The sequence below is a fragment of the Mobula birostris genome, chromosome 21 (genome assembly GCF_030028105.1).
Source record: "Mobula birostris isolate sMobBir1 chromosome 21, sMobBir1.hap1, whole genome shotgun sequence".
Classification (NCBI taxonomy): Eukaryota; Metazoa; Chordata; class Chondrichthyes; order Myliobatiformes; family Myliobatidae; genus Mobula; species Mobula birostris.
In genome coordinates this window covers 19,355,257-19,382,995 of record NC_092390.1, presented here as the reverse complement: position 1 = coordinate 19,382,995, position 27,739 = coordinate 19,355,257, and the positions used below count along the sequence as shown (strand labels likewise).

Sequence of the window (27,739 nt, the reverse complement as noted above, 5' to 3'; positions counted from 1 at the left end):
ATCCACTCAATCTATGCCTCATTATCCTGTACACCTCTATCAAGATACCTCTGATGCACCTTTGCTTCAAAGGGAAAAGCCCTAGCTCCCTCAAGCAATCTTCAAAGTCACGCTCTCTAGTCCAGGCAGCATCTTGTAAATTTCCTCTGCACCCTCTCTAAAACTACAATATCTATCCTATAATGAAGCGATGAGAACTGAATACAATGTCCAAGGTGAGATCTGACAAGGATTTTATGGAGCTGCAACATTACATCACAGCTCTTAAACTCAATCCCATGAATAAGGAAGGCCAACACACCATACACCTTCTTAACAAACTTATCAATTTGTTAAGAGGGATCAACTATGGATGGGAAACTTAAAATCTTCCTGCTCATACAAACTGCAAAGTTTTTTCTGCATTGCTGTACTCTGCCCTCAAATTCAATATTCAACATGAATTACTTCACATTTTTCCAGGTTGAACTCCATCTGCCACTTCTCAGGCCAACTCTGCATCCTGTCAATGTCTCAAAACCTCCTACTATCCACAACTCCACCAATCTTCATGTCACCTGCAAACTTACAACCCACCCTTCACTTCCTCATCCAAGTCAATTATAAAAATCACAAAGAGTAGGGATCCCAGGACAGATACCTGCAGAACATTGCTGGTCAACCACCTCCAGGCAGAATACCCTCCCATCTACTACCTCCCCCTGCCTTACATGGGTAAGCTATTTCTGTAAACAGCCAAGTTTCCCTGGGTCCCATGTCCCCTGACCTTATGAATGAGCCTACATGTGGAATCTTACCAAACACCTTACTAAAATCCATATACACCACATCCACTGCTCTGTCTTCATTATGTGCTTTGTCATAAAAACAAAGAATCCAGTTAGGCTCAGAAGGCATGACCTACCCTTCACAAAGTCATATTGATTATCCCTAATCAGACTATGTCTGTAAATCCTGTCTCTAAGAATCTTCTCCAATAATTTCTTATCACTGAAGTAAGTCTCACTGATATCTCAACTCCCTTATCGACCGAGACTGAGAACAACAGCATTAGTAGTGAGAATGGCAAAGGTATGGTCAAAAAAGGCGGAGGAATGTTTACAGGACTACTATGAATCAGTAGAATGAACCATTGTCAGGGATTCATAAAGATACCATGCCATCATTGTCTTCATGAAGAGCTGCATGGATAAATGCATGCCTCAAGAACATATCTAGTCTCACAAATTGGAAGACCTTGATATAAACAGTCTTCTGAGGGTCAAATCTGAACTGGTCAAGACCAGCAATTTAAAACCCTACAAAAAGTCCAGGTACAACCTGTGGAAGGCCATATTGAGAGCGAAAAAGGAATTCCATACAACATTCAGAATCAGATTTTTTAATCACTGATATACACTTCATTACGTACAGGAGGTACCTAATGAAGTGGCCACTCATTGTATGTTCATGGTCTTCTGCTGTTGTAATCCATCCACTTCAAGGTTGGGCATATTGCACATTCGAGATGCTCTTCTGCACACCACTGTTGCAACATGTGTATATTTGAGTTACTGTCACCCTCCTGTCAGCTCAAACTAATCTGATCATTTTCCTCTGATCTCTCATTAACAAAGCATTCTTGTCCACAGAACTGCTGCTCACTGGATGTTTTATGTACATTCTTTGCAGACTGTTGTGTGTAGAAACATCCAGGAGGATCAGTGGTTTCTGAGATACTCAATCCATCTGCTTGGCACCAACAACCATTCCACTGTGAAAGTCATTCTGATCATATAAGAAATTCTTCCCCATGCTGATGTTTGGTCTGAACAACTGAACCTCTTGACCATGTCTCCATGCTTTTCTGCATTCAGTTGCTGCCACATGATTGGCTGATAAGATATTTGCATTAACGAGGTGTAACAGTGTACCTAATTAAGTAGGTCATGAAATTTATTGCTCTGTGGCAATACCCAAACATTACTATAAATTACAATAAGGATATAAATAGATAAAGAGCTAGATTGCTAGATAGAGCAGAATGAATGCAAAATTATGAGAGGGTGTTCATGGACCATTCAGAGATCTGATAATGGAGGCAGAAAAGCTGTTTCTAAAATATTGAATGTGTGTCTTCGGGCTCCTGTATCTCCTCCTTAATGGTAGTAATGAGAAGAGGAATGCCCTGTATGGTGAGGGTCCTTCATGATGGATACAGCTTTTTCAAAACATTGCCCTTTGAAGATATCCGAGATAATGGGGAGACTTCTGCCCATGAAACAGATGGCAGAGAGACACAATCAGATGCATGACAGCTGTAGAATACGAATCCTCATCTCCTTGAAAATAGCATCACATGTTGATAGGGTGATAAAAAAAAGTTTTGGCACATTGGCTTTCATAAATCAAAGTATTGGGTACAGGAGTTGGAATGTTATGTTGAAGTTGTATAGGACATTGGTGAGGCCTAATTTTGCAAACTGAGTGCAGTTCTGGTCATCTGCCTACAAGAAAGATAACAATAAGCTTGAACGAGTACAGAGATAAAGTACAAGAATGTTGCCAGACTTGAGGACCTGAATTATAAGAAAAGGTTGAATAGGATAGGGCTTCATTTCCTCAAAGTAAATTTATTATCAAAGTACATATACAATTGCAAGAAAAGGATGGTGAACCCTTTGCAATTACCCGTTTTTCTGCATTAATTACTCTTAACGTGTGGTCTGATCTTCATCTAAGTCACAATAATAGACAAACAATCTGCTTAAACTAATAACACAGAAACACTTGTACTTCTTTTCGTCAATACTGAGTACACCATTTAAACAATCACAGTCTAGGTCCAAACAAGTATGTAAACCTCTGCGGTCATGCCTTCTACAAAATTTATTTGGAGCCAGGTGTTCCAATCAATACGATGAGATTGGAGGTATGGGTTGGAGAGGTGTCCCGTCCTCTTAAAAAGACACACAAAGTCAGGTTACTGACAGAGTCTGCTCTTCTCAAGAAACATCTGCTAATGTGCACCAGACCTCAATCAGAACAATTTTCAGAGGACCTTAGAAGTAGAATTGTAGATATGCATGAAGCTGCAAAAGGCTACAAAAAGCATTTCTAAGACCCGAGTGTTTGTCAGATCACAGTAAAAGTTCTCTACAAACGGAGGAAACTCAGTACTGTTGCTACTCTCCCTACGAGTGGGCATCCTGCAACAATCAGACCAAAAGCACAATGTGCAATGCTGAAGGAAGTAAAAAAAAAACTTGCTAAATTTTCTGTTCATGTGTCTACTATAAGAAAAACACTGAACAAGAATGGTGTTCATGAAAGGGCACCATGGAGGGAGCCACTACTGTCCAAAAAAAGCACTGGTGCACATCTCAAGTTTGCAAAAGTCCACCTGGATGTTCTTGAATGTTTCTGGGACAATGTTCTGTGGACAGGTGAGACAAAAGTTGAACTTTTTGGCAGAAATGCACACCACCATGTTTGGAGGAAAAAGAGCTCATCCCAACTGTGAAGCATGGTGGAAGTACCATCATGGTTTGGAGCTGGACAGCTTGCAGTCATTGAGGGAATAAGGAATTGAAAATTCCATGAAGACATTTTACAGGAGAATGTCAGGGTAGCAGTCCATCACCTGAAGCTTAATAGAAGTTGAATGATGGAACAAGACAATGATCTGAAACACACAAGTAAGTTAACAACAGAATGGTTTAAAAAGAAAATTCATGTTTTGGAATGGCCAAGTCAGAGTCCAGACCTTAACTCAATTGGGATGCTGTGGTATGACCTGATGAGGGCTGTTCATGCAAGGTATCCCAGAAGTATTAATAAAATGAAACAGTTCTGTATGGAGGAATGGTCTAAAATTCCTCCTTGTCATTGTGCAACTCTGATCAGCAGCTACAGGAAATGTTTGGTGGAGGTTATTGCTGCTAAAAGAGGTTCTACCAGTTATTAAATACAAGAGTTCACGTACTTTTTCTATCCTGGACTGTGAATGATTAAACAATGGTTCATGTGTTCAATAATGTCAAGAAAAGTACAATTGTTTGTGTGTTAGTAGTTTCAGCAGATTATGTTTGTCTATTATTGTGACTTAGATGCAGATCAAACCACATTTTATTAGTTAATGCAGAAAACCAGGTAATTGCAAAGAGTTCACAAACTTTTTCTTGCAACTGCAAGTCACAATATACAACTCTGAGATTCATTTTCTTGTGGGCAGACTCAATAAATCCACACTAGAATAATAACCATAAGAGAGTCAATGATAGACTGCACCAAATGGGCATTCAACCAGTGTGCAAAAGACCGCAAACTGTGCAAATACAATAATAAATAAATAAACAATAATTATTGAGAACATGAGATGAAGTGACTCCATAGGTTGTAGGAACATTTCAGTGAAATTGAGTGAAGTTATCTGCTTTGATTCAAGGTCCTGATGGTTGAGGTGTAATAACTATTTCTGAACATGGTGGTGTGAATCCTGAGGCTCCAGTGCCTTCTTCTTGATGGCAGAAGCCAAAAGATAGCATGACCTGGGAGGTGGGGCTGCCTGATGATGGATGTTGCTTTCCTGCCATAACGCTCCAAGTAGATGTGCTGAATGGTGGGAAGAGATTTACCCATAATGGACTGGGCCATATCCACTATTTTTTGTAGAGATCACTGGAGCAGTAGCTACGATCTTTGAATCCTCTTTGGCTGCGGGGGGAGATGCCGGAGGATTGGAGAATGGCAAATGTAGCTCCCTTGTTTAAAAAAGGTAATAGGGAACTATAGACTGGTGACTCTTACGTCAGTGGTCTGCAAACTATTGGAAAGGATTCTTAAGAATAGGATCTATGAGCACTTGGAGAAGTACAGTCTACTCAAGGATACTCAACATGGCTTTGTGAAGGGAAGGTCGTGCCTCACGAGCTTAATTGAGTTTTTTGAAGAGGTACCAAAAGAAATTGATGAGGTTAGGGCGGTAGATGTGGTCTACATGGATTTTAACAAGGCATTTGACAAGGTCCCCAACAAGAGACTCATCCAAAAAGTCATGAGGCATGGGATCAGTGGAACCTTGGCTGTTTGGATAAAAAATTGGCTTAAAGGAAGAAAGCAGAGGGTAGTAGTGGAAGGAAAGTATTCTGCCTGGAGGTCAGTGACTAGTGGAGTGCTGCAAGGATCTGTCCTGGGACCCCTGCTCTTTGCGATTTTTATAAATGACCTGGATGAAGAGGCGGAAGGATGTGTGAGTAAGTTTGCGGATGACACGAGGATTGGAGGAATTGTGGATGGAGCTGTAGGTTGTCGAAGGTTACAAGAGGATATGGACAGGATGCAGAGTTGGGCAGAAAAGTGGCAGATGGAGTTCAATCCAGATAAGTGTGAGGCGATGCATTTTGGAAGGACAAACCAGAAGGCTGAGTACAGGGTTAATGGTCAGTTACTTAAGAGTGTGGATGAACAGAGGGACCTTGGGGTTCAAATCCATACATCCCTCAAGGTCGCTTCACAGGTTGATAGGATAGTTAAGAAGGCCTATGGGATGTTCGGCTTCATTAATAGGGGGATTGAGTTCAAGAGTACAGAGGTCATGTTGCAACTCTACAAATCTCTGGTGACACCATACTTAGAGTATTGTGTTCAGTTCTGGTCACCTCATTATAGGAAGGATGTGGAAGCTACGGAGAGGGTGCAGTGGAGATTTACCAGGATGTTGCCTGGATTGGAAGCAAGGTTAGCAGAGTTGGGACTTTTCTCTTTGGAGTACAGAAGGATGAGAGGGGACTTGATAGAGGTCTACAAGATTATGAGAGGCATAGATAGGGTGGATAGCCAGTACCTGTTTCCCAGGGCACGAATAGCAGACACCAGAGGGCATATGTACAAAGTTAAGGGAGGGAAGTTTAGGGGAGACATCAGGGGTAAGTTTGTTTGTTTTTTTTTATACACAGTGGGTTGTGGGTGCCTGAAATGGCTTTCCAGGGCTGGTGGTGGAGGCTAAAACATTAGGGGTATTTAAGAGCCTCTTGGACAGGCACATGGATGAAAGAAAAATAGAGGGTTATGGAGTAGTGTGGGTTTAGTACATTTTTTAAAAGGAATATATGGGTCGGTACAACATCGAGGGCCAAAGGTCCTGTACTGTGCTGTAGTATTCTACTGTCTAGTATTTCTCATTCGAGGACATTCGTGTTTCCATACCAGGTTATGATACAGCCAGTCAATATACTCTCCACCACACACCTATAGAAATTTGTCGAAGTTTAAGATGTGATGCCGAACCTTTGCAAACACCAAAGGAAGTAGAGGCACTGCCATGTTTTCTTCATAATTGCACTTGCATGCTGGGCCCATGGAGTCAGGGTCATGGAGAAGTACAGCAAAGTACAGCACAGAAAAAGGCCTTTGGCCCATCTAGTCTGTGCTGAACCATTTAAAATGCCTACTCCCATGTACTCCCATATATGCACTATACCCTACTATCCATGTACCTATCCAAACTTCACTTAAACGCTGACATCGAACTCATATGCACCACTTGTGCTGGCAGCTCACTCCACACTCTCAAGAGCCTCTAAGTGAAAATGTTTCACCTCATGTTCCCCTTAAACTATTCACCTTTCACCCTTAATAGATAACCCCAGGTTGTAGTCCTACCCAACCTCAATGGAAAAAGCCTGCTTGCATTTACCCTATCTACACCCCTCATAATTTTGTATACCTCTATCAAATCTCCTCTTAGTCTTTTACTCTCTAAGGAAAGAAGTCCTAACCTATTCAATCTTTCCTTATAACTCAGGTCCTCCAGACAGCCAACATCCTTGTAAATTTTCTCTGTATTCTTTCACTTTTATTTATATCTTTCCTGTAGGTAGGTGTTCAAAATGGCACATAATTAGGCCTCTTATACAACTTCAACATTACATCCCATCTCTTATTCTCAATACACTGATTCATGAAGGCCAATGTGCCAAAAGCTTTCTTTCCCAGCCTATCTACCTGTGATGCCACTTTCAATGAATTATGAACCTATATTTCCAGATCCCATTGTTCTCACATTCTCCACAGTACTCTACCATTCACTGTGTGACATGCATTAAACCATCTGCATTGTCCGCATTAAATTCCATCTGCCATTTTTCAGCCCTTTATTCCACCTGACGCCGATACCTCTGCAGGCCTTGATAGCCTTCCTCACTGTCACTACACCCCCAGTCTTGGTGTCATCCACAAATTTGCTGATTCAGTTAACCACATTGTCATCCAGATCATTGATATAGATGATAAACAACAACAGACATAGCACTGATCTCTGCAGCACATCACTAGTTACAGCCCTCCAGTCAGAGGCCATCATCTACTACCACTCTGTGACTTCTCCCACAAAGTCAATGTCTAATCCAATTTACTACTTCACCTTGAATTCTAAGCAACTGAACCTTCTTGACTAACTTCCCATGCAGGACTTTGTCAAATGCCTTGTTAAAGTCCATGTATACAATATCTACTACCTTGCCCTCATCCACTTTTCTGGTAACTTCCTCGAAAAAACTAAGATTGGTTAGACATGACCTACCACGCACAGGGCCATGCTGACTATCCTTAAGTAGTCCATGTCTATCCAAATACTGGTCCCTTAGAATACCTTCCAATAACTTTCCCACAACTGATGTCAGACTCATTGTCTTATAATTTCCTGCTTTATGTTTAGACTCTTTCTTAAACAGCGGAACAACATTAGCTTTCCTCCAATCCTCTGGTACCTTTCCTGTCGCCAAGGATGATTTAAATATCTCTGCTAGGGTCTTGTCTGGCCCTGGGGATTTAATCACCCTGATTTGCCTCAAGATAGCAAGCACTTCCTCCTCTGTAATCTGCACAGGGTCCATGAAGTTGATGCCACTTTGCCTCACTTCTATAGGCTCTGTGTCGATCTCCTGAATAAATACAAATGGAAAAAAAAATATTTAAGATCTCACCCATCTGTTTTAGCTCCACACATGGATTACAGTTCTGATCTTCCAGAGGACCAATTTTGTCCTTTGCAATCCTTTTGCTCTTACCATATCTGCAGAATCCCTTGGGATTCTTCTTCACCTTGACTGCTAGAACAACTTCATGCCTTCTTTTCGCCCTCCTGATTTCTTTCTTAAAGTGTTCTCTTGCATTTCTTATACTCTGTAAATACCTCATTTGTTCTTACCTGGCTAAATCTGCTATGCACCTCCTTTTTTCTCTTAACCAAGGCCTTAATATCTCTTGAAAACCAAGTTTCCCTACATTTCTTATCTTTACCTTTTATTCTGACAGGCACATACAAGCTTTGTACTCTCAAATTGTGCTGTTGAAGGCCTCCCACTTACCAAGTACATCTTTCCCAATACATGCTTGCCAGGTCATTTCTAATGGCATCAAAATTGGCCTTTCTCCAATTTAGAACCCCAGCCGCAGACCCCAGACCTATCTGTTTGCATATTTGCTTTAAAACTAATGGCATTGTGGCCATTAGATTGTGTTCCCCTGAACAAACTTCTGTCATCTGCCCCATCTCATACTCTAATAGCAGATCCAGTAACTCTCTCGTTGGAACTTCTACGTACTCCTGAACACATGACAAGCTCTATCCCATTAAAATTAAAAATCACCTACTATAACAACCTCATGTTTCTTGCAACAGTCTGCAAGCTCTCAACAAATTTACCCCTCTAAATCCCTAGTACTGTTGGGTGGTCTGTATTATAGCCCTATTAACGTAGTCATATCTTTCTTATTTCTCAGTTCCACCCATAATGTCTCACTAAACTGGTTCTCCAGTCTGTCCTGACAGAGCACTGCCATGACATTTTCCCTGATTATTTATGTCACCCCCTCCTCCCACTCTGTCAAGTCCAAAACAACGGACTCCCTGGAATACTGAGCTGCCAGTCCTGCTGCTCCTGCAACCAAGTCCTACTAATAGCTACAATGTCATGATTCCAGGTGTTAATCCATGCCAAGCTCATCTGCCTTTCCTATGATATTTTTTGCATTGAAATATATGCAGCTTAGGACATTAGTCTCACCATGCACAACCTTTTGATTCCTGACTTTGTCTGAAGCCTTACCAACATCTGTCTCCACAACCTCTCCACTAATTGTTCAGGCACTCTGGTTCCTATCCTCCTGCAACACTAGTCTAAATCCCACTGTATAGCACTAGCAAACCTTCCTGCTAGGATATTAGACCCCATACAGTTCAGGTTCAAACATCTCTTCTGTACAGGTCCCACCTTCCCTAGGAGAGAACCCAATGATCCAAAAATGCCCTCCCTCCTACACAAGTTCCTTAGCTACATATTAAATTGTATAATCTTCGTATTCCTGGCACAGGTAGAAATCCTGAGATCACAACCCTGGAGGTCCTGCCCTTTAACTTAGCATCTAACATCTTGAATTCCTTTTGCAGTACCTCATCACTCGTCGTATCCATGTCATTGTTATCTACATGGACCATGACCTCAGGCTGTTCACCCTCCCACTTGAGAATGCTGAGGATTTGATCCAAGATATCCCAGACCCTGGCACCCAGGAGGCAACATACCTCAGTCTAGGTATTATCCTCATTACAAGCTGCAAAACCTGAGCTTTTGTACTTCTGTCTGCAAGTAGATCCTTGTCTTTCTTATTGGGAGACCACAGTCAATGTGGATCAGTGATAACATCTCCTCCAGACTGACAATCCACACAGGCATACCACAAGGATGCTGCATCGACCATTGCTCCATTCCCTCGCACTCATGGCTGTGTGGCTAGGCACAGCTTAAACTCTCTGACCTATAAATTCTCTGATGACACCACTGTTGTTGGCAGAATCTCAAATGGCAATGAGGAGATGTACAAGAGTGAGATCGATCAGTTGGTTGACTGGTGTCACAACAACAACCTTGCACTCATTGTCATAAAGTCCAACAAATTGATTGTGGACTTCAGGATTGAACAGCATCAGGTTCCTGGACTTCAACATCCCAGAGGATCTATTTTGGGCCCAACAAATTGATCAGAATCAGGTCTAATATCACTGGCATATGTCATGAAATTTGTTAACTATACGGCAGCAGTATAATGAAATACATGATAAATAGAGAAAAATAACTGAGTTATATTAAGTATTATAGTAAATGTCTATCGTATAGATGAAGTTAAAATAAGTCACACAAAAAAACAGAAATAAAAAGTGAGGTAGTGTGCATGGGTTCAACATCCATTTTGGAATCAGATGGCAGAGGGGAAGAAGCTGTTACTAAATCGCTGAGTATGTGCCTTCAGGCTTCTTTACCTCCTTCTTGATGGTAACAGTGTGAAGAGGGCATGTCCTGGGTGGTGGGGATCCTTAATGATTGATGCCACCTTCCTAAGGCACTGCTCCTTGAAGATGTCTTGGATACAATGGAGGCTAGTACCCAATGATGGAGCTGACTAATTTTACGAATTTCTGCAATTTACCAACAACATGAAGATGGGGCCATGTATGGCGGCTGTGGTGCGAGCTCTGTTCCAAATCTATAGCATACTACTAATTTCTATGGTTTTCTTAGCATTTTCTGTTCAAGTAGCTGATAGTCACATCAGATACAATAGACTGACCCTTCTGAACATCCGAAAGACGGCATTTACCCATTATGTACCGCCTTTCCTACACTGGGATCTCCTGCTTGCGCGGTCCATAGCAGACTCATCTCTTACGCCGCCACTACCTCAAAAGAAGAGCCGGAGGGAGGGAGAAGGGCTGGCATCCTGGTGAGGCTGAGATGGCGTGCAAATTGGCCACTGCTCCCTAGCATACTCCTGACAAACGTTCAGTCCCTGGACAACAAGCTGTGCGAACTGAGAGCCAGAATCTCCTATCAACGGGAAACAAAGGAATGCAACGTTTTGTGTTTCATGGAGACCTGGCTGACGGAGGAGATACCGGATCATGCCATCGAGCACTCTGGGTTCTCTCTGATCGGGGCAGACAGCTCGAAAAACCTCACTGGGAAGAGTAAGGAGGTGGGATATGCTTCATGGTCAACAATGCTTTGTGCGACCCCCAGAATGTGCATGCACTCAAATCCTTCTGTTCCCCAGACCTGGAATACCTATGCTGCTGTGCAGACCTTATTGGCTGCCTAGGGAAGTTCACAGCTGTTATCATCACAGTGGTGTACATTCCACCGCAGGCTGTTACTGACCTAGCTCTTAAAGAACTGTTTGAGACCATCAGCACACTGGAGACTGCACACCCAGAGGTTGCCTTCATCGTCACTGGTGAATTTAATCGAGCGTCACTGATGAAAGTCTCTCCGAAGTTTTGTCAGCATATCCAGGTGAGCACTCATGGAGATAACACACTTGACCACTGTTACACTCCCTTCCGCAACACTTACAAAGCTCTCCTTCGCCCAGCTTTTGGAAAATCAGATCACTCTTTGATCCTGCTTCTGCCGACGTACAGGCAGAAGCTGAAACAAGGCGGCCATAGTTAAAACCGTTTACTGTTGGTCCAACCAATCGGCCTCCATGCTGCAGGACTGCTTCGATGGCGTTGACGGGAATGTCTTCCATGATGAGAATGTCTCCCAGTCACGGATGGAGTCACATGCTTCATCCAAAAGTGCATCAACGATGTTGTCCCCCCCTGAAATCGGTCAGGGTCTTCCCAAACCAGAAACCCTGGATCAATAGTTCCGTGCGAGCAGCACTTCCAGCGCGACATCAGGCTTACATCGCTGGCGATCAGCTAGAGCTCAAGAAAATCAGCTATGATCTGCGCAAAGCTATCAAGTCTGTGAAATAACAATATAGGGACAAGACTGAGTCAAGTTTCACAACAAATAACACACGTGACTTGTGGCAAAGGCAGCATACCATCGCAGACTTCAAAGACAAACATTGTGGTGTCGCCAACATCGTGGCCTCTCTCCCAGATGAGCTCAATCGTTTGATGTCACTAACTCTGAGTCTCTGAGGAAAGCCACCACTACAACCTGGTCATCTCTGAGGCTGAGGTACGTAAAGGTTTCCAACAAATGGACAGCTGCGGGACCGGACAGCATTCCAGGGTGAGTACTCAGGATGTACGCAGCACAACTGGCAGGTGTGTTTACAGACATTTTTAATCTCTCCCTTTCCCAGTGTAGAGTGCCCTCCTGCTTCAAATTATCCACCATTGTCCCTGTACCAAAAAAGACCAAGGTAATATGCCTGAATGACTGGTGTCCTGTTACACTCATCTCAATAATAAGCAAACAGTTTGAGAGGCTGGTCAAGGATTACATCTGCAGTTTGCTACCACCCAAAATGGGCCCCTTACAATTTGCCTACCGACACTACCAATCAACAGACGACGCAATTGCCACTGCTCTACGTACTGTCCTTATACGTCTGGAGAGGAAGGATGTGAGAATGCTGTTCTTGGACTACTGTTCAGTATTCAACACCATAGTTCCATCCAGGCTTGACAAGAAGCTCAGAGGCGTAGGCCTTAACCCTGCCTTGTGCAGCTGGATCCTGAACTTCCTGACAGATTGCCAACAGGTGGTAAGAGTGTGCTCCCTTACCTCCACCCCTCTGACTCTCAATACAGGAGCCCCTTAGGGCTGTATACTCTCCCCTCCTTTACACCCTGTATACCCATGGCTGTGTCGCCACCCACAACTCTAATCTGCTAATTAAATTTGCTGACAGCCTACATCAATTGGCCTAATCTCAAACAATAACGAGGTGGCCTACAGGGAAGAAGTCATCTCTCTGACACAGTGGTGTCAAGAAAACAACCTCTCCCTCAATGTCACAAAAACAAAGGAGCTGATTGTGAATTACAGGAGGAATGGAGATGGGCTAACTCCTATTGACATCAATGGATCTGGGGTTGAGAGGCCAAACAGCTTTAAGTTCCTCGGCATCCACATCACCGAGGACCTCACTTGTTCTGTACACACCAGCTGTGTGGTGAAAAAGGCACAAGAGCACCTCTTTCACCTCAGACGGCTGAGGAAGTTTGGTATGGGCCCCCAAATCCAAAGAACTTTCTACAGGGGCACAATTGAGAGCATCCTGACTGGCTACATCACTGCCTAGTATGGGAACTGTACCCCCCTTAATTGTAGGACTCTGCAGAGAGTGGTGCAGACAGCCCAGCACATCTGTAGTTGTGAACTTCCCATGAATCAGGACATTTACAAGGACAGGTGTATAAAAAGGGCCCAAAGGATCATTGGGGACCCAAGTCACCCCAACCACAATCTATACCAGCTGCTACTATCCGGGAAATGGTATCGCAGCATAAAAGCCAGGACCAACATGCTCTGGGACAGCTTCTTCCACCAGGCGAGACTGATTCACTCACACTTATTTGAGTGTACTCTATATTACATTGACTGTTCTATTTATTATAAATTACTAAAATTGCACATTGCACATATAGATGGAGACGTAATGTAAAAACTTTTACTCCTCATGTAAGTGAAGGATGTAACAAATGAAGTCAATTCAATTCAATTCTTGTGCAGTAGCACCCCACCCCTCCCCATATGAGACGGTGCTGCAGTCTGTCAGAATGCTCTCCACGGTACATTTGCAGAAGTTTGAGTATTTCAGCTAACAAACCAAATCTGCTCAAACTCCTAATGAAATTTAGCCACCATCTTGCTTTCTTTATAACTGCATCAATATGTTGCATCCAGGTTAGATCCTCAGAGATATTGACACCCAAGAACTTGAAATTGCTCAATGTCTCTACTTCTGATCCCTCTATGAAAATTGGTTTGTGTTCCCTCGTCTTACCCTTTCTGAAGTCCACAATCAGTTCTATGTGATGTAATCACAAAGAAGGCACGTATGCAGCTCTACATCATTAGGAGTCTGAGGAAATTTGGTATGTAATCAAAAACTCTTAATAGTTTCTATAGATGTATGGTGGAGGTCATTTTAACTGGTTGCATCACCAACTGGTATGGAGCCTCTAGTGCATAGGATTGCAAGAAACTGCAGGGGGTTGTAGTTTCAGCCAGTTCCATCACAGGCACAACCTTCTCCACCATCAAGAGCATCTTCAAGAGGAAACACCTCAAGAAGGTGGCATCTATTATTAACATCCTTTACCATCAAGGAAAGGCATTCTTCACATTACTATCATCAGGGAAGAGCCTGAAGGCACACACAACATTTTAGGAATAGTCTTTTCTTCTCTGCCATCATGACACAAAAGATTCTGCAGATGCTGGAAATCACGAGCAACACACAAAGTGCAGGTGGAACTCAGCCAGTCAGGCTGCAAAACAATGGAGAGAAATGAACATTCAATGTGTCGGGTCGAAACCTTTCACTATTTCTGATCAAGGGCCTTGGCCTTAAACTTTGATTGTTTATTCCTCTCCATAGATACTGTCTGACTTGCTAAATTTCATAAGATATGCCACAGAATCAAAGAGCACTGCAGCACAGAAGCAGGCCCTTCAACCCACCTAGTCTGTGTCAACCCATTTCTCTGCCTAGTCCCATATACTTACACCTAGACCACAACTCTCCAAAGCTCTGCCTTTATGTACCTATCTAAATTTCCCTTATTCTTCTCTTTCAAGGACCAATTCAAACTTACCCAAAATCATTGGCAATGATAATAAACCTGATTCTGGTGATGAAAGATTGGATAGGCTGGATTTGCATTGGTTAGAGATTAGAAGGGGAAGCAGTAACTTGATTGAAATGAGTAACATTCTGAGGGAGATACAATACAGTGCAGATACTGAATTTGGAATAATCATCTGCTGAAGGAACTCAGTGGATTGAGCAGCATCTGTGACAGGAAAGGACTGTAGAAATTTCTGCTTGAAATGCTGCAGCAGAACTACTTAACACATCTTGATAGGGTGAACGTGAAAGGATGTGTATTGTGGGAGAATCCAGAATTAGGATTCACTATTTTAAAAAAAAGCAATGCCCATTTAAGTCAGAAATCTTTTCAACCAGAGAATCATGAGTCATTGGAACTATCTTCCTCAATGGCAGAAGAAGCAGCTTTAAATATTTTAAGAAATGCATAGGTAGGTGAATCTTCACAAGCAAGATGGTGAAAATTTACCACAGGTGGACTGACAACAGATTTGAGATTGCAATCAGATCAAGCGTGATCTTAACATAATAAATGTGAAGTTTATTAATTACAGTCACATAGCACACAAACTTAATGCTATGTAATTGAGTACTGTATTCTGTAACACTGCGCAGTGAGAGATTATTTCTGTAATTGTTTTACAGGTTCTAAACCCCCTTGCCATAAATGGCAGTGGATGAAGCATAATACGCAAGGTCTGGGGAACTGAATATGGGGTTGAGAAGACTTTTTTGTACTTGTGAGAAAAAAAAAGGTCTTACGACTAGAAATTCAAGAAAACAAAATGAAACAGTTCTACTTTACTATCATCCATAGAATTGCTTCCAATACATCTCCCTTCATCTATACCCATCCACAGAAGCTGATGAGGCATGAAACACTGATAAAGTTCCCTGCATGAACTTCTCTGCACCTTAAAACGTGTTTCATCTTGAACTTACACAGCATTAATATTAGGTTAGTCACTCTCTTGAGTTTGCACAACTATTCATTAAGATCATAGTTGATCTTTAACCTCAGTCTCACTTTCCTGCAATTACCCATCTATCCCTTCATCCTCAATGCCTGAAAATCTATTGATCTCTCTCTTCAATATACTCAGCAGAAAGCCTCTAGAGTCCTCTTCGGCTGGAACTTCCAAACATTTTCAACACTGTGGATGAAGAAATGTTTTCCTTTTAATCTGGAGGAAAATGAATACTGAATGGAGGGGAGGGAGTGACGAGGAGGGATCGAGGGGGAAGGCGGGGAGGGATCGAGGGGGCAGAGGCGGGGAGGGATCGAGGGGCGGTGGCGAGGAGGTATCAAGGGGGAGGCAGGGAGACGGGGCGGGAGCGACAGCGGGGCATAAATGGAGCAACGGGGGTGGGGTGAAGGGAAAGAATAGCTGACTGACGGCAGCATGAACACCATCTGAACTATTTTGCTAAATTCTCAACCTTCCAAGATGGAGCAGACATTAGTGGGAGAGTATTCTTGCATTCACTGTCACTGAATTTGAATCCACATTACTTGAATGCTGCTCTCTTTTCTGAAATTCTGTCAATAAATGTTATTTTCAACTAGACTGACTCATACAATAGGCAAGCAAGAGAACCATACGTTCACGGCACATTGTGTATCAGCACATCGTTAGCAACAAATCTTTAAAGGTGTAGACAGAAGCACAACCTGAGTTTTGGTAGGATATGAAGGAATGAGGTGGTTAAAATGTAAAAACTCAGTATGAATGCATGACAATGACAATGTCCTGGGATAGACAAAACTGCCAGCTTCCATCTGCAATTTTAAAGGTATATTTGTTGAGATTGAATTTCAGTGATGTTGAGATGTACAAACAGATTCTAATCAAATTATCCAAACAAATGCAGAGTGTAAATGAGCCAGTCAGTGCAATCATCAGCTGCTACTGCCTCATGTGTGGAGTCAGCTGCTCAGCAGCATGGACATTTGGACATTTTTCTATTATTAGCTACTTCACGAGACAACACTGGCGTGTCTATAAACATCAGGAAAAAATGCTTACCTGATTTTTTCCTCATCCCTCCACAATCTCTGTAAAACAAACAGCAGCACAGAGACATGATTAGTGGTATGTCTGAGGGAGGAGAGGCCTGAGCATGTACATGCAGCTCCTCACATTTTCTATCCTTATTCATCATTCAGGCGCAGAGATGGAAGGAGTCTGACTGCAGCACAATCAGAACAGCAAGAAGAAAAATAGCTCAAGTGCTCCAACAGTTGTTGCAGAATCATGTGATCTGCCTGAAGAATATACCATTACTGTTTAAAGGGGTTTGTGTCTTTGCCATAAAACCCAAATTCCTCCAGCAACAAAGTACTAAAACATATTTAGTAAGTTTCAAGACACAATCAGTCAGTCGCCAAAATCGTCTGCCTTCATTATGACATTATTTGATTTTCCCATAGTAATACAGCTTTACATTCCTGACACTGAAGATCACTGGAGTTGAAATGTCTCAAAATGCGAGACAGTAGAACAGAAATAGTACCACCAGCTCTCTCTGGTGACAAGATTTGAAAAAATAAAAATACATTTTTATCATTCAGAAAGAATATCCAGAGCAGCCATTCAAACCATAAATGATGAAACAAATTGGTTAATTGTCAATTTCTTGAAAACAGATTTGCAACTGACCAAGAGAATGGAATGCATTGTGCCAGAGCTGTAAACTGCTTGGCTCCAGAATATCATGGCCCTAAGCTAAAGAATTGTAACGACACTGACCTCTCATTATCTGCTCATTTGAGGCAGAAAAGAGTTCTATGTTCCCAGTATGAGGTATTCAAGAGAGACAGAGTTGTATTCAGTGCCTAAAAATCAGAATGAATGCTCTGCTATTTAACAATGATTTGCTGGAGGCATAAGTCTTCTCACAGAACACGCTCTCCATTTTGGTTCCTGGTCAGTAAATACAAATTGCAAATGATGGCACCTAATTACACCCCGGTCCCTCACTGCATCTCAACCTCGCTGCCTTAACTAACAGTCCACTCTAGACCTAACTGCTTGGTGTGTAAAAGAATTTTCCTTGCGTCACTTTAACCTCAACTCTTTCAAGTGAAAGTTGAAACCAATGTACTAATCCTTCCTTCTCATATACCCTTCCATTTTCTTTCATCCATGGCTATTCTGTTTTATTTCTTTAGGATTTAATCGTTTTCAGTCCCATTAATTTCCCTGCCATTATATAGTTATGAATTCTAATTTTCTTTAATTTCTCACTTTTATTAAATTCATGATTTCTTAATATTTTGGGAGGTTATTGTATGTTTTTATATATTTAATGCTCTGCCATTTTTTCATTCACCATTATAAATTCTCCTATAAATTAAGCATTCAGGCCTACAAATGTCTTCATATCTTTTTCTTTTTTACATTTCTATTGAAGCTTTTATGTTCTTGTATGTTTATTTTTACACTCTTCTTTTTGTTCTCTTAACTAATCTCTAGGTTCATGTTGATAAATTCCACGCTGTTCCAGATCCTTGAGCCTGCTACTTTCTTTGGCAAGTTTATCTGACTCCTACGATAAAAATAGAGAATGCTGGAAATACTCCGTAGATCAAGCCATCTCGATGGGAAAGGAAATTAATTAATATTTCAGGTTACGATGCTTTGTCATGATTGTGAAGGTTAACTGGTGTCCACTATTGGGTAGAGAAGTGGTAGAATCAGTGGTAGGGCATGTTGAGGAATAAAGTGAGATTAGTACAGGATTAGTGGAAATCGGTCGTAGATGATCTGAGCAAATTACTTGGGCCATTTCCATTCTGTATAACTCGATATTAATGTAATGTCTGTGAGAACAGGTTACAGGGAACTGAGAGACTAGTGAGATTGCTCTGAGAACCAATATGGACTCAGTAGGCTGTACTGTCCACAATGTACTGTACTATACCACACAGAGGTATATAATAACTCTGCTTCCATTTTCTACTCATCTCCATTGGGATGATTCATAGCATGCCTTGAGCAGTGGACAGAACCTATACATTGAAAGGTACAGCATAGTGCAGGCCCTTCAGCCCATGATGTTGTGCCAATCTTTTAATCTACTCCAAGATCAATCTAATGATTCCCTCCCACATAGCCCTCCATTTTCTTTCACCCTTCACCCTCTATATCTGCTTCTATCACTAACCAGGAAGTGCATTCCACCACCCTTTGTGTAATATAAAAAACCTACCTCTGCCATCATCACCCCCCATACTTTCCTCCAATCACCTTAAAATTATAATCCCTCATATCAGCCACTTCCACCCTAGGAAAAAGTGACTGGCTTCCACTCAATCTACAGTGTGCCTCTTAACATCTTGCACATGTTGTCAAATCACTTCTCATCCTTCTGCACTCCAAAGAGAAAAATTATAACTTAGTTAACCTATCTTTATGAGGCATGCTATCCAGTCAGCCAATTTTCTATGCCATATGCTCCTTTTGCCACCTTCTCCACCTGCAGTGCTTCTTTCAGGGAACTATGGATTTGCATCCTAAGAACCCTCTGTAATATATCTATGTTCCTAAATGTCCTTCCATTGAACCGTAGACTTTCCTGATGAAGATGGCTGAGTTTGTCATCGAAACGTCGGTTACAATAGATACCTGTACCCAGATGGAAGCCCGAGAAGAGTTTATTTTGTATACTTTCTTTTTACATTTAACCTCCCAAACTGCTCAAATTTACAAATGATATATATGCCTGTTTATCCTCTAACAACTTCATTACTAGAACACAGAATATAGACCAGTGCAGCACAATACAGGCCTTTTGTCCCATGATGTTGTGCCAATCCCTTACTTGAAGATCAATCTAATCCTTCCTTCTCATATAGTCCTCCATTTTCTTTCATCCATATGCCTAACTACGCATCTCTTAAATGCCCATAATGTATCTGATTCCACCACCACCACTGGCAGCACATTACATGTGACATCCCCCTATATATCTCCCCCTTCAATTAGCCATTTTTGCCCTGGGGAAAAGGCTTTGGCTGTCTACTCTATTTACACCTCTTACCATTTTGTACACTTCTATCAAGTCACCTCTCATCCTCCTTTACTTCAAAGAGAAAATCCCTAGCCTGTTCATTCTATTAATTAAGACATGCTCTCTAACAGTGGCAGCATCCTGGTAAATATCCTCTGCACCCTTTCTAATGCCTCCACTTTGTTCCTATAATGAGGAGGCCAGAACTGAACACAATACTCCAAGTGCTGTCTAGTGAGAGTTTTATAGAGTTGCTCATCTGGCCCAGATGTTGTACCTAGCTGAGTACTGGAGACCTGTGATAATCAACAAGTTGAAGTGTATAACGTTATCATTAATGTCTCGCTTCGGCAGTCCAAGATACTCATCCGCTTCAACCAGGCTTCAATCACACTGGCGCCAAAGAAGAACACCGCAACCTGCCTCAATCACCATCATCCAGTAGCACATACTGTGCCTATAAAAAGTATTCAGCACCACCGCCCCCCCCCCCCGGAAGTTTTCATGTTTTATTGTTTTACAACATTGAATCACAGTGGATGTAATTTGACATTTTTTTGACACTGATCAACGGAAAAGGACTCTTTCGTGTCGAAGTGAAAACAGATCTCTACACAGTGATCTAAATTAATTACAAATATAAACCACAAAATAATTGATTGCATAAGTATTCAACCCCCCTTTAATATGACACACCAGATCATCACTGATGCAACCAATTGGTTTTAGAAGTCAATAATTAGTTAAATGAGGATCTGTTTTTGGAGACCTGTGTGCAGTCAAGGTGCTTCAATTGACTCGAAAAATACATCCAGAATGTCCAACTGCTGATGAGTTAATATCCTGGCAAAAATTACGCCATGAAGACTAAAAAGCACTCTAAGCAACTCCGTGAAAAGATAATTGAAAAGCACAAATCAGGAGATGGATACAAGAAAATTTCCAAGTCACTGAATGTCCCTTGGAGTACAGTTAAGTCAATCATCAAGAAATGGAAAGAATATGGCACAACTGTAAATCTGCCTAGAGCAGGCTGTCCTCAAAAACTGAGTGACCGTGCAAGAAGGGCACTAGTAAGGGAGGCCACCAAGAGACCTATGACAACTCTGGAGATGTTACAAGCTCCAGTGGCTGAGATGAGAGAGATTGTTACATACAACTGATGCCCAGGTGCTTCACTATTCGCAGCTTTATGGGAGAGTGGCAAAGGGAAACCCACTATTGAAAAAAATTACATGAAAACTCAGCTAGAGTTTACCAGAGGCATGTGGGAGACTCTGAAGTCAGCTGGAAGAAGGTTCTACAGTCTGATGAAACCAAAACTATGCTTTTTGGCGATCAGACTTGAAGGGGATGAATACTTATGCAATCAGTTATTTTGTGTTTAATATTAATTTAGATCACTTTGTAGGGATCAGTTTTCAGTTTGACACGTCTTTTTTCTGTTGGTGTCAAAAAATTCAAATTAAATCCACTGTGATTCAATGTTGTAAAACAAAACATGAAAGCTTCCAAGAGTGGTGAATACTTTTTATAGACATTGTACATCCACTGAGATGAAGTGGATGTACAATGGAACATATCAACTCCTGCCTGAGGAATAACTTGGATCCACTCCAATTTGCATACATCACAAAAGGTTAACAGAAGATGTCATTTCAATGGCTCTTCACTCAACTCTGGAACACATGGACAGTAAAGATGTATACATCAGGATGCTCTTCAGTGACTACAGTTCAGCATTCAACAAAATCAACCTCTCAAAACCAATCAGTAAGCTCCAAGCCCTAGGTCTTAATATCTTTACTGTGAGATCATGAGTCTAAATACAGCACCAATGCCATATTTAGATTTGCTGGCGACACCACTGCTGTTGGTCAAATCAAAAGCAGTGATGAATCTACATATAGGAGAGAGATTAAAAATCTGGGTGAATGGTGCCACAACAACAACCTCTCACTCAACATCAGCAACACCAAAGAGCTGACTGCAGAAGGAGAAAACCAGATGTCCACGAGCCAGACTTCATTAGGGAATCAAGAGGTGGAGAGGGTCAGTAACTTTAATGTCTTTGGTGTTATCATTTCAAAAGTTCTGTCCTAGCTCTAGCACATAAGCGTCATTACAAAGAGGGCCCAGCTGCACCTCTACTTTCTTAGAAATTGGTGAAAATTCAGCATGCCATCTAAAATTTTGGTGAACTTCTATATATGGACGGAGGAGAGTATATTGACTAGTTGCATAATGGCCTGGCATGCAAACACCAATGCCCTTGAATGGAAAGGCCTACAAAAGTTAGTAGACACAGCCCAGTCAATCGCAGATAAAAGCCTTCCCCATCATTGTGCACCTCTACACGGAGTACTGTCGTAGGAAAGTAGCATCTATCATCAAGGACATCCACCATCCAGACCCTGTTCTCTTCTTGCTGCTGTCATCCAGGAGGTACTGGAGCCTTAGGTCCATGCCACCAGGTTCAGGAATAATTATTACTTTTTAACAATCAGACTCCTGGACCAATGTGGATAACTTCACTCACCCCAACTCTAAGCAAAGACTCTACAACTCATATTATCAATATTATTTGTTACCTAGTTTATTATTAATATTTTGTTTTTCTTTGCACATTGGATGTTTGTCCAGCTTTTATGGGTAGCTTTTGATCAATACTATTGCGTTTCTTTACAGTTACTGTTAATTCCCGCAAGAAAATGAAGCTTAGAGTAGAAAATGGTGTCATACTTTAATAGTAAATATACTTTGAACTTTGCAAAATTACCTCACAGTTCTTGAACTCAATCTCCTGAGTAATGAAGGCCATTACAACATACACCTTCTTAACCACCCTATCAATTTGTACTGCAATTTTGAGGAACCTATGGACAAGGACCTTAAGATCTCCGTTTCTCCACACTATTAAGAGTTCTGCCATTAACCCTGTCTTCTTACTTCAAATTCAATCCTCCAAAGTGAATCACTTCACAATGCTGTCAATTTTTGTTTCATTTACAAATTACGAATAACACCACTGATAATTTATAAGGCATTGGTCAGACCACATTTGAAGTATTGTGAGCAGTTTTGGGCCCCTTGTCTAAGAAAGGATGTGCTAGCAATGAAAAGGATCTAGAGGAGGCTCATGAGAATGATCCTGGGAAAGGAAAGGTTAATGAATGAGGGGCATTTGGTGCATCTGGGCCTGTACTCGCTGGAATTGAAGGTGGAGGGGCGATCTCATTGAAACCTGTTGAATACTGAATACTGATGGATGGATAGGGGATCTTTCCAGTACTGGAGTATCTAGAATCAGAGGGCAGAGTCTCAAAATAGAAGGGCATCCCTTTAGGATAGAGATGAGGAGGAATTTCTTTAGCCAGAGGGCGCTAAATCTGCGGAATTCATTACCACAGATGGCTATGGCAACCAAGTAATGGGGTGCGTTTACTGTAGAGGTTGATAAGATTCTTGATTAGTGAGGGCATCAAAGGTTATGGGGAGAAGATAATATATCAGCCATGATGCATTTTTTTTAGATAGTGAATAGAATCAGACTAACTGGTCGATGCCAGTTCAATCCACACTGTTGTCCATAAGGTGTTTGTACATTCTCCCTATGACCATGTGAGTTTCCTCCCACATTCCAAAGACAGAATAGGTCAGTTTAGTAAGTTGTGGGTATGTTATGTTGGCACCAGAAGCATGGCAATACTTGTGGCAGTCCCCAGCACAACCCTTGGACTGTGTTGGACATTGATGCAAATGACACGTTTCATTGAAGGTTTCAAAGTTCTGATATAAATGCGGCAAATAAAGCTAATCCTTAAAAATATGTTTTCTGCACTCTTTCCAATTTAGTAACATCTTACCTGTAGCAAGGCAACCAAAACTGAACACAGAACTCCAAGTGCAGCCTTACCAGCACTGAACCATGAGCTCCCAACATTCTATTCAATGCCCCATGTGATGAAGGTCATCATGCCAAAACCCTTCTTCACCACCCAATCTTCCCATGACTCACTTTCCTGGCCCATGTACTTCTACTTCAAGGTCTTTTTTTTCTGTAATATTCCCCTGAACCCTGAGGTTCATTATGAAAGCCTTACCTGGATTTGACTTCTCAAAATGCAATACCTCACACTTATCCAAATTAAACTCCAATTTCCATTTCTCTGCCCATACTGTATCTGCAATTGACTTGTATCCTGACTTTTACCAGTGTTCTACACTATCAACAACACTACCAATATTGGTATCATGTGCAAACCCATCAATCCAGCCTTATATATCACAAACAACAGAGGACCCAGTACGGATCCATGTAAAACATGACTAACCAGGATAATACCCATTGACTAGTACCCTCTATCTTTTATGGACAAGGCAATTCTGTATCAAAACAGTGACGTCACCATGGACCCATGCATCTTAATCTTCTGGATGAACATCTCATAAGGACCATGCAAACTACTAAACTTAGATTATTGCCTCTCTGACCAGAGGCCCGTGACTAGTGCTGTGTCGTATGGTTTAGTTCTGGGCCCATTGTTGTTCATCGTCTACAACAGTGGTCTCAATGATGAAGTAGTAAACTAGATCAGCAAATTGGGGGTGCAGTGTACCACTATTAAAGCTTGCAGCAGAATCTGGACCAACTGGAAAAATGGCCTGAAATAAGGCAGGGGGAATTTAATGCAAACATATGTGAGGTGTGGCACTTTGGAAGAACAAACCAGTGTGGGCATGGGACACTGAGGAGTGTGGTGGAAGAGGTAGATAGGGTCATAAGGAGAACTTTTGGCAGATTGAGTCAGAGTTATACAGCACAGAAACAGGCCTTTCAGCCCAACTAGATCATGCCAAAATTATTTAGAATGCCTAGTCCTGCCTCAACTTGCACCGGAACCATAGCCTCTACCATCCGTGTACCTATCTAAACTTCTCTAAAAAAATTAAAATTGAGCTTGCATGCACCACTTGTGCTGGTAGCTCATTCTAAACTTTCACAACCCTCTGAGAGAAGAACTTTTCCCTCATGCTCCCTTGCACTTTTCACCTTTCACCCTTAACCCATGACCTCTGGTTGTAGTCCCATCTAACCTTAGTGGAAAAATGCTTACTTGCATTTACCTTATCTATATTTCTCATTAGTGTTCTCCTACACAATCTTCTGACACCTGCCCTGCTCAATCCCTAATAGCAGATCCAGTATCACATGGTCTCTCATTGGGACTTCTATGTACTGATGAAGGAAACTTTCCTGAACACATTTAACAAACTCTGTCCCATCTACTCCTTTTAGAGTATGGAATTCCAGGTCAATATGTCAATAGTTAAAATCAACTACTATAACAACATTATGTCTCCTACAAAAATCTGTGATCTCTTTACAAATTTGCTCCTCTAAATCTCTAGGACTGTTGGGTGGTCTGTAATATAGCCCCATTAATGTGGTCATACCTTTCTTATCTCTCAGTTCCACCATAACACCTCATTAGTTGAGTTCTCCAGCCTGTCCTGATGGAGCACTGCCATGGCACTTCCCCTGACTAATAATGCCACCCCTCCTTCTTTAGTCCCTCCCACTCTTTCATGTCTAAAACAATAGAACCCCGGAACATTGAGCTGCCAGCCCTGCCTCTCCTGCAGCCAAGTCTCAGTAATGGCTACAATGTCATAATTCCAGGTGTTGATCCATACCCTGAGCTCAGCTGCCTTTCCTATGATACTTCTTGCTTTGCTCAGGACATCAGTCACACTACATTATGAATTGACATTCAAAATGAACATTTTGAGTACAAGATTTGGGATGTTATGCTGAAGTTGCTTAAGACAGTGAATCCTAATTTGGAGTACTGTGTGCCATTCTGGTCATCTACCTACAGGAAAGACATCAATAAGGTTAAAAGGGTGCAGAGAAAGTTTACAAGGATGTTGCCGGCACTTGAGGACCTGAGTTGCAGGGAAAGGTTGAATAGGCTAGGACTTTATTTCCTAGAGCATAGGAGAATGAAGGGAGATTTGATTAAGGTATACAAAATTATGAGGGGGGTGGATAAGGGAAATGTAAGCAAGCTTTTTCCATCGAGATTGGGTGAAACTAGAGCTAGAGGTCATGGGTTAAGGGTGAACAGTGAAATACTTAAAGGAAACTTGAAGGGGTACTTGTTCACTCAGAGTGTTGCAAGTATGGAATGAGCTGCCAGTGAAAGTGGTGGATGTAGGTTCAATTTCAACCTTTAAGAGAAATTAGGACAGGTACATAGATGGGAAGGGTATGGAGGCTATGGTCCATGTGAAGGATGGGAACAGGCAGAATAATAGTTCAACATGGACTACATCAGCCAAAGGGCCTGGTTCTGTGCTGTTGTGTTCAATGAGTCTATGACTGTAAAATCTATCTTATCAACATCTAGATCTCTAAATCATTTCTGTCAATCACCTTCATCTCTTCCTTGAAAAACTCAATCAAGTTAGTAAGACCCAACCTCCCCCACACAAAGTCATGCTGACTGTACCTAATTAGCCATAATTTTCCATATTCGCTAAAATTCCTCTCCAGTAACTTCCTATACAACTGATGAGACTCACCAGTTTACCTTCCAGGATTACCCCTGCTTTCCCTCTTGAAAAATAGAAAAACATTAACTACCTGCCTGTCCCCCTGGACCTCACCTTTGTCTAGAGAGGACATATCACTTACCTCTTTCAGTAACCTGGAGTATATCGCATCAGCTCTTGGGAATGTATCCACCTTTATGTTCTTTAAGAGACCACACACTGCCATCTTCTTTATTTTGAAATATCCGAGCAAATTAGCACACATCATGCTGATCTCCCAATCCTCCTTGTCTTTAAGGAAATAACAGGCAGGATAGGCAAAGGAGAGTCAGTTGATGGTATTCACTTGGATTTTCAGAAGGCCTTTGAAAAGGTTTTGTACATGAGGCTACTTAACAAGTTAAGACACAATGGTATTACAGAAAAGATACCAGCATAAATTGAAGACTGGGTGACTGGCACGAGGCAAAGAATGGGAATAAAGGGGGCCTTTCTGATTGTGTGATAGTGACTAGTGGTGTTCTACAGGAGTCAGTGTTGGGACCATTTCATTTCACGTTTATGTCAACGATTTGGATGATAGATTGCTTGCTTTGAGGCAAGTTTGCAAACAGTACAAAGATAGGTAGAGGGGCAGATATCATTGAGAAAGCAAGTAAGTTGGAGAAGGGCTTGGACAGATTAGAAGAATGGGTAAAGTGTCAGATAGAATATGGTGTAGGGAAATGCATGGTTACGCACTTTTGTAGAAGGAATAATTTTCTAAATGGGAAGAAAATTCACATTATCGTAGGTGCAAAGGAACTTGGGAATCATCGTGCAGGATTCCCTATAGGTTAACTTGTAAGTTGAGTCAGTGGTAAGGAAGGCAAATTCAATGTTTTTCATTTCGAGAGAACTAGAATATGAAAGAAAGGATGTAATGCTGAGGCTTTATAAGGCATTGGTCAGACAACATTTGAAGTATTGAGAGCAGTTTTTGACCCCTTGTATAAGATGTATTGGCATTGGAGGGGTCCAGAGGAGATTCACAAGAAAGATTTCAGGAATGTCAGGATTAATGTATGGCGAGTATTTGAAGACTCTGGGCATGTACACACTGGAGTTTAGAAAATTGGGGGGCATCTGATTGAAACCTATCGAATATTGAAAAGCTTAAATAGAGTGGAAGTGGAGATGATGTTTGCTATAATGGGGGAGTCTTGGACCAGGGAGCACAGCCTCAAAATATAGAGACATCTGTTTAAAGCAAAGATGAGGAGGAATTTCTCTAGTCAGAGGGTGGTGAATCTGTAGAATTCATTGCCACAGACGACTGTGGAGGCGAAGTCTTTGGGTATATTTTAAGCCATGCTTGATAAATTCTTGATTAGTAAGTGTGTCAGAAGTTATGGGGAGCAGGCTGGAGAATGGGGTTGGGAGGGATAATAAATCAGCTAGAATCAGGAGCAAGTTTAATATCAATACATAACAAAATAATCTACAAATTACAAAAATGTCTACAATAAAATGAAATCAGTAGAACACCACTAGTCATGGGCAGCCAACCAGA

The 27,739-nt window shown here is 41.6% G+C and overlaps 1 protein-coding gene across 7 annotated transcripts in view; it reads right to left on the bottom strand.

Moving 5' to 3' along the window:
- sh3pxd2aa (SH3 and PX domains 2Aa) overlaps positions 1-27,739 on the bottom strand; it is a 315,062-nt gene that overhangs the window by 136,106 nt on the left and 151,217 nt on the right. For 5 of the 7 annotated variants that reach the window (XR_011882687.1, XR_011882688.1, XR_011882689.1 and 2 more), the window contains exon 6: positions 16,644-16,672. The exons of 1 other annotated variant lie outside the window; for it this stretch is intronic. Coding sequence is in view for 3 of the 6 variants with exons in the window: in XM_072239102.1 (XP_072095203.1) it covers positions 16,644-16,672 (29 nt within the window). In the remaining 3 variants the exon portion in view is untranslated. Of the gene's footprint in view, positions 1-16,643; positions 16,673-26,329; positions 26,371-27,739 lie in introns of those variants that run through there. One more of the 7 variants, XM_072239104.1, reaches the window with a different exon arrangement.